Source organism: Phyllostomus discolor, chromosome 9 (genome assembly GCF_004126475.2).
Source record: "Phyllostomus discolor isolate MPI-MPIP mPhyDis1 chromosome 9, mPhyDis1.pri.v3, whole genome shotgun sequence".
NCBI classification, from domain to species: domain Eukaryota; kingdom Metazoa; phylum Chordata; class Mammalia; order Chiroptera; family Phyllostomidae; genus Phyllostomus; species Phyllostomus discolor.
The window spans coordinates 19,934,279-19,946,397 of record NC_040911.2 but is presented as its reverse complement, the minus strand read 5'-3'; the positions used below and the strand labels follow the sequence as shown (position 1 = coordinate 19,946,397).

At 45.0% G+C, this 12,119-nt stretch overlaps 1 protein-coding gene across 1 annotated transcript in view; it reads right to left on the bottom strand.

Moving 5' to 3' along the window:
• The window catches only part of PSTPIP2 (proline-serine-threonine phosphatase interacting protein 2), a 67,488-nt gene that overhangs the window by 19,180 nt on the left and 36,189 nt on the right, over window positions 1-12,119 (bottom strand). The window contains exons 3-5 of the mRNA XM_036009093.1: window positions 9,202-9,279; window positions 3,749-3,783; window positions 2,585-2,691 (exon numbers count right to left, since the gene is read on the bottom strand). Coding sequence (XP_035864986.1) covers window positions 2,585-2,691; window positions 3,749-3,783; window positions 9,202-9,279 — 220 coding nt within the window. The remainder of the gene's footprint in view (window positions 1-2,584; window positions 2,692-3,748; window positions 3,784-9,201; window positions 9,280-12,119) is intronic.

The following is a 12,119-nucleotide window of genomic DNA, read 5'->3' as shown; positions in this document are numbered from 1 at the left end:
AAAAACACAATCATCCCTGCTCTAAGGTGGGGAGAAGGAAGAGGGAAGGGAGAAGGAAGAAGAGATATTAAGTGACGCCAATGACCTTCCCCTCACCATGTAAATAGCTGCTTAGTGACCTGTGTGTCACCCCACCCGGACTGTATTCTGAAAACCGGAAGTGTCGCTCTCCGTAACCACAGAGGTTCCTTGCTTCGGAGGGTGCTCTCTTCACAGGCAGAACAAGGTTCTGCCATGATCATTCCAATCTTAGCTGACCTGGCAAAACCACGAGGGGACCAGAGGAGAACGTAGCTGACCACATGCTGTCTCCATCGGGCTTTGGACGTTCTGGGCTGGGGAAGCAACCTCAGTGTCCTGAAATATCAAGACTCCCGAGAAGCGCCCCACGGGCCCCACCCTACCTGCCAAGCGCCAGGAGTGACAGCCTTGTCTCTGGCCACCCTCACCTAATACAGGTGACAGCCTTCCCCTCTGTTGGTTTTCACTTCAAGGTCACTTCCTCCAGGAGGCCTCCCCAGCCCCACCGATTAGGTCAGGTGTCCCCGCTGTGTGTTCCGGTGACACCGTGACCTCCCCTATCATTTGAGGCTCGTCACGCTTTATCGTGATTCCCGTCACATCAGTCCCTCCAGCCATGCCCTGCACTCAGCGAGGGAACGACAACCACGCCCACATTGTCCACCACCCTCAGGGAGCACTCACTGCGTGAGTCAGGACCCAGAAACGTCTGCCCAGCATTGTACATGCACTTCCCTGCCCCTGTTTAAAAACAGAAACCAACTGATGGCTTTTGTTGATAAGTGGAAATGGCTTAATTTCCAAGAAGTGAAACACCAAAGTGTTCGAGGTTTGACCAATGGAAATGAGAAGTTAGCATTGACACATTTTCCCTTGAAGTTTGAATTTTTTTTTCAAGTACCCATACTCAGAAGTGGGACAACCCAGAGTTCACTGGGATCGGAGTAGCTACAAGTGTATTTATAAACTTCGGACTTCTCCCAGGAAGCTGAGAAGGCATGTTCCTGCTGTGCAGAGGGCACTGCTAGGGTGTGCGGGGAACTTGGATGCCAGCGCCGGGTCGAGCGCAGGCTGCCCTATTTTGTAACAGAATTCAGAACACAGTCCTCTGGCTATGAAAATTTGTTCTTTGTAACTAGTTACGAGGGGAAGTTTTGGAAGGCTTGCAAAACAAACAAAACTGTCTTTGAAATGACCAGGGTTACCCAGAGCACTCGAAAATGTGAGGAAATGCCCCTCCCGTTCTGTTAGTGGAAATCATGTGTACAGAGACCTTGCTTGTCTAAGGCAAGCTTCTCAAAATTTGTAATTCCTCTGAAGAGGTGGCAGGACAGGCAATGTCGGCCCCGAACAGCTAACCATCCGGTGGGTGGGTGGAATACATGTGCTACTTCTGCTCTGAAAACTACTCTGGGCCAGATGGAGCCCTAAGACCCAGGACATGAAGCTTGAATTTGCAGAAAAGTGCTTGGTATGATGGTTCCTTAAATGTTGGTTTCCAGCCTTCCTTCCTAGTAAGGGGCACAGCTGTAAGAGCTTCTCAGGAAATGATGATAGTCTCTTAAGATGCTGCCACCCACTCCAAATGTCAACTGGCCACCAAGGAAGCTGAGACAGACTGATGTAGAACCACAGGCTAAGCTGCTGAGATTTAAGTTTGGGTAGCATCAACCTCAACGCACACTGCCAACAGTGACCTTGGTCCGGTCAGGATGAAGAAAGGTTTCCAAAAAGTCCATGCAGAGCTGTCTGTGGAGACCTGAATGGACATCTTTGGATGCCAGACGGAGGAGTAGGGAGGGGGGATCTGGGGCTTGTTCCCATGGGAAGCTAGGTTCCAGCCTCGGAGACCAGATATTAAAAAAGAAAGAAATTCTGGGAGGGCCCTACTTGGCTGCCAGGCCAACCTGAATACACAAGTCTTTTAGGAACCAAATAGAAGGGAGTCAGAATAGCGGCTGGTCTAGTCTTAGTAGCACTTGATCTTTATAATTTCCCAAATGTCTGCAGCTTTATTAACTTGCTCACACCCATCTCCTCCCATGCAGTTGGCCAAAGTGAGTCCCATCAATGAAAAAGAGCTTATACACATCGGCTTTGAAGACAAAAAGAACTTGGGTTTCCCAGGACCTCGGGTTCCCTGTTTGTAAAATAGGGAGACTGGGCTACACCATGGTCTCCGAGGAGAATGTGAGTCTCCTCCACTTCTCACCCTCCCCTTACTGGCTTGCCCAGGAGTGGGAGTGTGGTCTGGGAGCCTGCCAGCTTGGCTTGCTGGGCTCTACTGAAGAAAGAAGGATTCCCCTTCCCAGTCAGAGTTTCAATAGTGGTAACAGGTATGAAAAGAGGAGGAAAGTAGGTTGGACCCCCGAATTCATCAAAAATTAAAAAAGAACTGGCCTGGGGTATAAGTGGACACAGAACCACGCATCTCCACATGGTTCTCCAGTAAATGATCTCTGAGGCTAAAAGAAGAGTCTGGGTGCACAAGGGCGGGACCCAAGCAAGCCTGGAGTATTCTGCCATCAGAAAGGCAACGTGGTAACACGTATGCAAACCCAACCTTTTTCCGTTGTAGCTTTTGCTTTTCCCTGAATTCTTCTATCTTCCTGGCCTCTTCTCTTAGGGTCTGTGCAAGCTGAATGTGACATTGGGCTACACTTTCCACTTCTGCAAAAAGAATGAAAACAGAAACAATAAATAAGACCTACATATGAAAACTGGTATTTACCATCTTCTTCACAGTTAATTGTCTTATTTGAATTTTTAATATATTTTAAATAAGAAAATGGAACTGCTTGTTAGAAAAAAAAAGACAACAAGTAAAGTAACACCAACTATTAGGACCCCCAGCTGGTGTGGCTTGGTGGATTGAGTGCTGTCCTGCTAAGCAAAGGCTTGCCGGTTGGATTCCCAGTCAGGGCATGTGCCTGGGTTGGAGGTGCCAGTTGGGGGCGCAGGAGAGGCAGCCACACATTGATGTTTTTCTCCCTCTCTTTCTCCCTCCCTTTCTCTAAAAATAAATAAGAATCTCATATATATATATATATATATACACATATATGTGCATGCATATATATATATATACACACATGCATATATATATATATAGGAGATCCAGCCTGTGCTGAAGTCCCCTTGGGCCACAGCACAGTTGGCCTTACAGGCATATAAGAAAATGAAAAGATACTGTGCATATCTTGAGGAAGGTATTCATTTATGAGTTAAAGAGGGAAGAAGAACACCTTCTCTGGAAAAGTCGAGATGAATGTTTATCTAGCTAACCGTTACAAAGGTCTGGAACCACTCCACTGCCTACAGAAACACTTCAAGCACATGCACATACTATGTGTTGGTAAAATCCTCAGCTTGGAAGCATCAAGTACTCTGAAGAACAGAAAGCTTTAACGGGAGGTTCTGAGTAACAGGCCTGAGGAATATTAGAACTGGACAGGACCCCTTGAAGACCACAGTGCTGGGGCCTCACGCTGGACGTTAAGTGTGAGAACCACGGTTGTGAGGAAGCCAAACGCGTGTCCTGATAGGCAGGCGTGGAGGGCTCTCCAGCTCCCTTCATCTCTGCAGAGCTATTTCTCACCTTAGGAGTTGCTTTCATTTTTTTCACCCAACGCGAGATTGCCATTCCAATGAAAACCCACCTTTGATGACAGACACAGAGCTTGCCAAGGACAGCAAATACATTTGTAAAGAATCACAAGTCACTTACTCTGCTTGAAGACTTCCAGGGCCTGCTTCAGGGTGCTGAAAAACAAGTACATGTATAATTTCAAGTTCTGGAAATCATACAATCTTACTAGAATGCCATTGATTGCATCTCTTGGCCCGGAACTTAGAGCCTATAGACTCATCTTTGCCCCTGAGCTTGAGAAGACAGCAAAAGACCCAGACTGCTTCAGTCCAGTTTCCTCTTTCTTACACTCTCAATCCCAGGCACACTCATCACAAATTCTTCTCTGTCCACCTGGATAGAGCAAGACGCCAAAATGGTTTATGCTTAATTTTCCGCAAACTCGGGCTCCCAATCACTTCCTTTTCCACCCATTCATCAATCATCACATCTTTATTAAGCATAAGTTGTGGGCCAGGCATTGTGTTAGGTGTTGGTGATTCAGTGGTACAAGACAGACCTCAGAGTCCAGTGGAGGAGACAGACATGAAGCACACTGTTTTACTGTGTTACTGCTGAATAGCAAACAACAAATTTAGCAGCTGAAAACAATACATATTTATCTCACAGTTTCTGTGGAGATGGCCATGACTCAAACCTTCGTTCAGTCTCCCCCTTCCTCTCTCTTATAGCCCACGGCTCTTCCTCTCTGCACGCCCCTTTGGCCACAGTTTCAGTTCTCCCCCACCCTGCCTTATGAAAACCTCCTTCTGAGGTGACTTGGCCCCAGGGAATTTTGTGGCTCACTGCTGCCTTCATGGAAGCAGAGCTCCCTAGGCTACGCCAGCCACCGAAGTAGAAATGGGACTTTGAGAATTCACAGTCCCCTAGCCACACAGCATAGGACCATGGGTCATCTTCTACATGTGCATATGTCTGCGGCAAGTTCTACTATTTTGCAAAGTAAAAACCCTTGTATTTTCTAGCAGGCCCCTTTTAACTACCTCACATTTCCCGCTCTGTTCATGTATCCCAAAACAAAGGGTTCTTATTCCTCCCTCCTTTTCTTGCACAGACATTTCCAATGACTACAAACACACGCAGCAGAAAAAATTACTGCACATTCTCAGTACACTTTACCCATCTTATGATACAATTTTTCAAGGAACACAGTGAACTAAGAAAGTCATCATATCAAAACAAATGCACCAATCGTCCAGAAGGACGAATGAGTGTCGCCAATGAGCAAACTTACTACTGGGATTAGTGAGGAACACAGATGGTTCTGGCAGTGGACGCAACTGCAAGTCTTGCCCTATGAAGAGCCATGGAATCTACCCTCACACCCTTTCAGCTTCCCCTCCCAAGAGAAACAGCCTTGCCTGCACTCCCCCTAGGAGGACAGGCACTCCCTTTCCTAAATCGAAAGTTTAAGGTATTCCCATGTTTTGCATTTTAATCCTCATGTTAAGAAAGGTTATTTTACAGGGCGAGTGCTGAGCAAACCTCCTGCAGCCAGGTAGCAGCATAGTGCCCTCTCTTTCCCCTCCTCCACATACCGAGCCACAAAGCGGTGAAGCAGGTTGCCCTACACTGGTGAATACCTAAAGCTCTGCCCCCTACAACTTAACAGGTGTGCTAAGACTGGGAGTCAAAGCAGCTCTACCAAATACACAGGAACAAACACAGGGAGGCTGCCAAATTGAGGAGAGAAAGAAATATGGCCTAAATGAAAGAATAGAGCAAAACTCCAGAAAAGTAACGAAGTGAAATGGAGATAGCCAACCTATCAGATCCACGGTTCAAAACACTAGTGATAAAGATGCTCAGAGAACTCACTGAGTATGGCAAAAGCATAAGGGAAGCAATGAAGGTTACACTAAGTGAAATAAAGAAAAATCCACAGGGAACCAACAGTGAAGGGAAGGAGGCTGAGGTTCAAATCAATGATTTGGAACATAAAGAAGAAATCAATAATTAATCAGAACAGAATGAAGAAACAAGAATTTAAAAAAAATAGAGGAGAGAATAAGAAAACTCTGGGACATCTCCAAAAGTGGCAACATCTGAATCATAGGGATGCCAGAAGAAGAAGAGGAAGACTAAGAAATTGAAAACTTACTTGAAAAAATAATGAAAGAAAACTGCCCTAATTTGGTGAAGGAAATAGACATACAAGTCCAGAAAGCACAGAGAGCCCCAAACAAGCTGGACCTAAAGAGAACCACGCGAAGACACGTCGTAATTAAAATGCCAAAGGTTAAAGATAAAGAGAAAATCTTGAAAGCAGCAAGAGAAAAGGAGACAGTTACCTACAAAGGAGTTCCCATTAGACTATCAGCTAACTTCTCAAAAGAAACCTTGCAGGCAAGAAGGGGCTGGAAAGAAGTACTCAAAGTCAAGAAAGGCAAGGACCTATATCCAAGATTACTCTATCCAGCAAAGCTATCACTTAGAATGGAAGAGCAGATAAAGTGCTTCCCAGACAAGGTAAAATTAAAGGAGTTCATCATCACCAAGCCCTTATCATATGAAATGTTAAAGGGACTTATTAAAAAAAGAAGGTCAAAACTATGAACAATAAAATGACAACAAACTCACAACTATCAACAACTGAATCTGAAACAAAAGACAAACTAAGCAAACAACTAGAACAGGAACAGAACCGTAGATATGGAGTTCACAAGTAGGGTTATCAGCGGTGAGAGGGAAGGGAAGAATGGGGGAAAAGGTTCAGAGACTAAGAAGTACAAATTGGTCAGTACAAAACAGACAGGAAGATGTTAAGAATAGTGTAGGAAATGGAGAAGCCAAAGTGCTTATATGCACGGCCCATGGGCATGAACCAAGGGAGAGGGCTGCTGGAAGGAAGGGAGCACTGAGTGGAAGGGGACAAAGGAGCAATATTGGGACAGCTGTAATAGCATAATCAATAAAATATACTTCAAAAAAGAAATCTATCCTTACAGGTAGTCTGTTCAGGGTCTAAAATTCTCCCATTCTAAGTAACTGACTGAGGGCCCACTATAAGAGCAGCCCCAATGTCCCTTTACTTTGTCATTAGCTTTACTGTCTCATGTCATCACTTGCTATTTCCTGTGTTCAGGACTTGATGACCATCGGGAGAAGGAACCCTAACTTTGGGAGTGGTGGCCTGGCAATGTCACCTCCTTGTCTCCCTGGTGTTCTTCATTACTGTGCAAAAAGGAAACAGCCTACCACCCTCTTCTTAATAAGCACTTTGGTCTTGAACCCTAACAAGGCCCAGCAGAGGCCAGAGTCCCTCAGGGTGGCCAATGAGGCCACAGATTCTACCTAGCCCACGGATAAGCAAAGTCACTCACTCTCAGGTAGGGCACCTTCCGAAAGACCATCCTGGAGGTGACAAAAACATAAATCACCTAAGTGGCCTTTCACTTCAACCTTGGCAACACAGGCCCCAGGTCTCGCATCCTGTTGCGTGTTCCTCTCTGAGGTGTACACTCTTAGAAGGAAAACCGACCGGCTTCTGTCACGGAGCAGAAGAGAACGGTGCCAGAGTCTCTCTATGAATTTACTCAGCTACAAGTCAAATGTGTAAGAATGTAAGAAATACCATTCTGGACCAGACCCTTTCTGCTGAAGATCTTTCCCAAGAAGTGCTATGTGTGAGAGTGTGGCTAGTATCCCTCGAGTCACCTCAAAAGTGCTGGATATTTTCCTAAACAGCTTATGTATTTTATAAATAAAGATTTTTTTGGGGGGTGGGAGGTGGGGTTCAGCTGACCCCCTGGTCTCCCTTGAAATAATCTAAACCCTGCTGGGACAACCATGTAACTTGTCCAGGTCTCCGCAGTTTTGACCCGTGGACATGTCAATGTTTTACAGATTCAGAAATAGAACTAAAGCAAACAGGAAAAAGGAAAGCATTCCTAAAATTTCAAACAAACAGATTTAACTAATGTGCAATTGGTTACATAATCACACAGAGAAAATAAGTGCTTTAAGTGACTTTATAACACAGTATTCTTAGTGAGATATAGCCAATGAGCAAAAGGGACTGCAAGGAAATGTTAAACTTTACTAGCAAGTTTTATTGTTCATAGCAATATTGATAGCATATTGAAAATTTTTGATATGTATTGTTGAATAAAGCAAATAATTATGCTAATATTGTCAGAATCTAGATTTTTCATTCAAGCAGAAATAATTATAAAATTAAAGAAGTTAAGTAAAACCCTGTAAAGTGAAATTAGAATTAGAAGTATCAGTATGAACTCATGCTTTTCAAATCTGTCCCCTGAAAGGACCTGTAAACAGGGACACCTCTGCGACAATGAACTTGAAGTTTCATCTCTAAACACGATTGATTAATCACTAAAAGTAACTAAGTATACTTTGAGAAATAGCTGATTCCAGGTTTAAATTTAAAGGCACGAAATTATATTAAGAAAATATGGCAAAGGTGGACAATTATGAAATCGAGGTGATGGGCTCCTTATGTTCGTCTTCTTACTTTTCAGTGTTTTGAAATTTTTCATTTACAACATCAAAAATAAAATAGAATCAATAGGTCAAAACCACAAATTCTCCTTGTACTAATGTCCTATGTCTGAGGGTAACACATTTTTAGGCTTACGTAAACCATTACTATTTTAACCGTCTCCCAACGTTTTCCTCCTTTCATTACTTTGAAGTCTGGGAGTGCATCGGTGCATGTGTTTTAGAAGCAGGAAAACGGAAGAGGAAGGACACCCTCCTGCCCGCCCCTTCAGACCTCTGAGAAGACACAGACGCCTCTGCAGCCGCCTGCAGCCCAGCCACAGCAGCGGGCAGGTCGGTATGTAGTGGGGCTGGTTCTGCAGAGGCCCGCCTACAGCGTTTAGTCTGAGCTAGTTCTCCCAGCCACCTCTGCCTCCGCCAACATGCTTGTTTGGGAGAAGGAATCTAAAAATGTCCATATGTGTAGGACCTGCTCCATAATTCGGGAGGTCCACTGCAAAATGAAACGTGGGACCCCTCACTTATAAATTATTTAGAATTTCAAAATGGTGACAGCAAAGAGCATTAAGCCAAGTATGAAGCCTTTCTAAGGGTAGGTTCCTGTGTGGCTGACTGCCCACGAAGCCAGGAATGATGGGAGAGTAAACAATTGTGCAGAAATCCCAGCTTGGTGGTGAGCACAATGAAACAGTGCAAAGACAGTCCCTTGCAGCTCTCGCAAACTATATACGTGTATACAGGTGTGTACAGGTGTATGCATGTGTGTATATAAGCCTCTCTATTAAATTTCTAGTTTAAAATTATATGTAGTGTAATTCCACCTATGGAAAAGCATACATAGAAAGGGACTTCAAGGAAAACTTAGAAAATATTAATAACGGGTTGTTAGCTTCACAGTTCATTTTAACCTTCTTCCTATTTTTCCATATTTTTTCACAATTGGAAAAAACAATTAAAAATTGTTTCCATCAGAGACACTGCACCCTGCCGGCCAGCTCTGCCTGCTGAAGGGGACAGGGCTCCCAGCAGCACACACCAACCTGGAAACCGGCAAGAAACGTGGCACCTACTTGATCTCAGACTGTCCGCATGGTTTCTTCCTAGAGAGGTTGAGCAGATCTTTGCCATATTTCTCTTCAATTGATGCCCTACGGAGAACAGAAGAGAGGCTTGTAAGTCCTTGTCAGGACTGACTCTTCATCAAGACATGGGGCACTCCCTTTGAAGGCAAAACTGCACCTTTGAGAGGAGCTCCAATATGATTCCATTCTCTAAAACACAAAACTCCCTCCACATAACACGGAAGAACTGTGAAGACCAGTAGCCCTTGTCTCTAAGATGGTTTTCTCCAGCTAGAAGTCCCTGGCATCAACAGTCCAGCAAAACCAGGCATGGCTCCCTGACCAGCGCAGGCTGCTACATTACAGATTAAAATTTCAAAACTATAGTCCAAATATATATATATATAAATATCTCACCATGAAATAGGTTAAGACTTTACCTAGGTCTCCCTTTTACCATCTATCCAGAATGTCCCTGTTATCTGTGCATCCATTTATCCTTTATTAAACATCCACTAAGGGCCAAGCAACGCAGAAATATGAAACATGAGACCCGTCACGGGGAGCTCAGTCTGAGAGGGAGAGACACAAACCGATACTCCAGTTTACTACCCTGCAATGGGGGGCATAACAGAAACATACGAACTAGGAGAGGAAACAGAGTAGGGAATAATACTCCTCTAAGCACTTAACTGCTTACTCTTTCTCACGCAGCCCTCCTTGAAAACTGTGGTTCATTTTTATCCCTCCCCTATTCTAATTCCTAGGCCAGGAAAAAAACACGTGCCACCTCCCCTTCAAAGACCTGCAACAAGTATTGTCCGATCTGGCCTTTTCCATCAACCCCGTGCTCCAGGCGGCAGTCAGTGTCGGGGAGGACGATGAAATCCTGTTGCTACAAAACCTGGCACTTAGACACCTTGCTCATTGTTACTGTGCATGCCGACCACAGCACCTGGACCGGGTTACTAGTTCCTTGAGAAGAAGCACGCTGTTAGATCCAGAGGGGATCTTACAGAACATTTCATTCAACCCTCATTTTACAGAGGAAATGGACACCGAGAAAGGTCTGGGCCCTTGATGAATAGCACGGCCAGCTACCGGGAGGCCGGGATCAGAAGACCCGGTGCCTGGGCTCTCATCCTGGAACTCTACCTTCCTGGTAGGTCTCAGCTTCCAGCCCATTCGGTTGGGTACATGTTACGAATTGAATCGTATCCCCCTGCCCCTGCAAAAAAAAAGTCAAAGTCCTGACCTCCCAGGATCTCAGAATATGACTTTATTTAAAAGCTGAGTCACTGCAGATGTAATGAGGTGCATTTACACTGGAGTATGATAGACCCTTAATCCAGTATGACTGGTGTCCATGTAAGAAGAGGGTATGAAGACACAGGAGACAAATGCCGTATGAGGACAGAAGAGATTGGAGTTAGCAGCTACAAACCACAGAACACCAAGGATTGCCAGCAACACTAGAACCCGAGAGAAAGACACAGAACAGATTCTCTCCTCGAGCCTTCGTGAGAGGAGGACCCTGCAGACATCTTGATCTGGGACTTCTGGACCCCAGAACTACGAGAGAGTTCATTTCCCGCTTGTGGAAATTTGTCACGGCAACCCTAGAAATTCATACAGTGCATTACAGCTTGACTGTAACTTGACCGCAGGGTACTGTCGTCTAAGGGACTCTGTCATTCACACCCCAGCAATCTGTCATTCTAAAGCCCGTCCTGAGAGACAGTGAGGATCTCAGAATGAGAGCTGTAACCAGGGCAGGTGGACCTGTCCCTAGGAAGGGACCATGGAGCGTGCAGGAGCTCGTGGCAAGAGCAGAATCCCAAGGCACTGGGGCTGGGGGGTCCCCCAGGCACAGGTGTAGCTGCCAACCCTTCCAGTGGTGCAGAAGTCCATGCACAAAGGGGTTCCACACACACACGTTCCCTCCTCCCTACTCGGGACTGTGTTGCAATACACAATGAAGAGTACTCACCTGGCCCCAAGGTCCTAGAGAAACCCCCTTTCAGAAAATATGCCACCTTAGGAGAACATGAAGTAAAGTGGAAAAGCCATCAGACACGGGTTTAATAGAAGTTCTGGCTCCACGAATTAGCTTTTGTGACCTTGGGAAGTCATGTAAACCCCTGTTAAACCTCAGATTTCTCACCTGTAAAATGCGGCTGATGATGTGTATTGTTATATTAATCTTACCTACCTTCTAGAATTAATACAACAATATCGGTAATGGGTACCATTTACCTACCACTTAACGTGTATTGGTTACTGTACTGGGCATACGGAGGTGGTTCCCAGGGGTCAGCTTTCCTAAGTCTGAAACCAGATCTACTCCTTATTCTGTGTCTGACCTTAGGCAAGTTACAAAACCTCTCTGAACCTCATTTTTTTTAATTGTAAAATAAGGATGATAAAACTTGCCATACAGGGTTATTATGAACACTAAATGACCTAACATATGCAAAGTACGTGATAGCTTGCTTGTATCTAGTATACCTTCAACAAATAACAGCTATTAATAGAATCTCATTTAGTCACCCCTAGCTACTCTCTGCAGTATGAGTATCCTCAGTTTTCTATTTCTTATTTCCTACTCAGATCAGCATCTCAGTATGTAATGTCTGGCCCCACTAAGGGTTCTGGAGGCAGAGAGCTGGTAGGTTTGGGTGACCATTGATATGATAGGTTCATTGTAATTGGTAACCAGTGGAAGACCTCAGACTGGAGTGCTATGTAGAAAGCTTCCTTCAAAGAAAAGAGAAGAGAAGGGGAGGGGAGGGGAGGGGAGGGAAAGGGAAAGGGAAAGGGAAAGGGAAAGGGAAAGGGAAAGGAGAGGAAAATTTGACCCAGACTTTGAAGGATGGGGAGAATTGACGTAAGCACAGAGGACAAAGGAGGATACTCCAGGTGGGAGG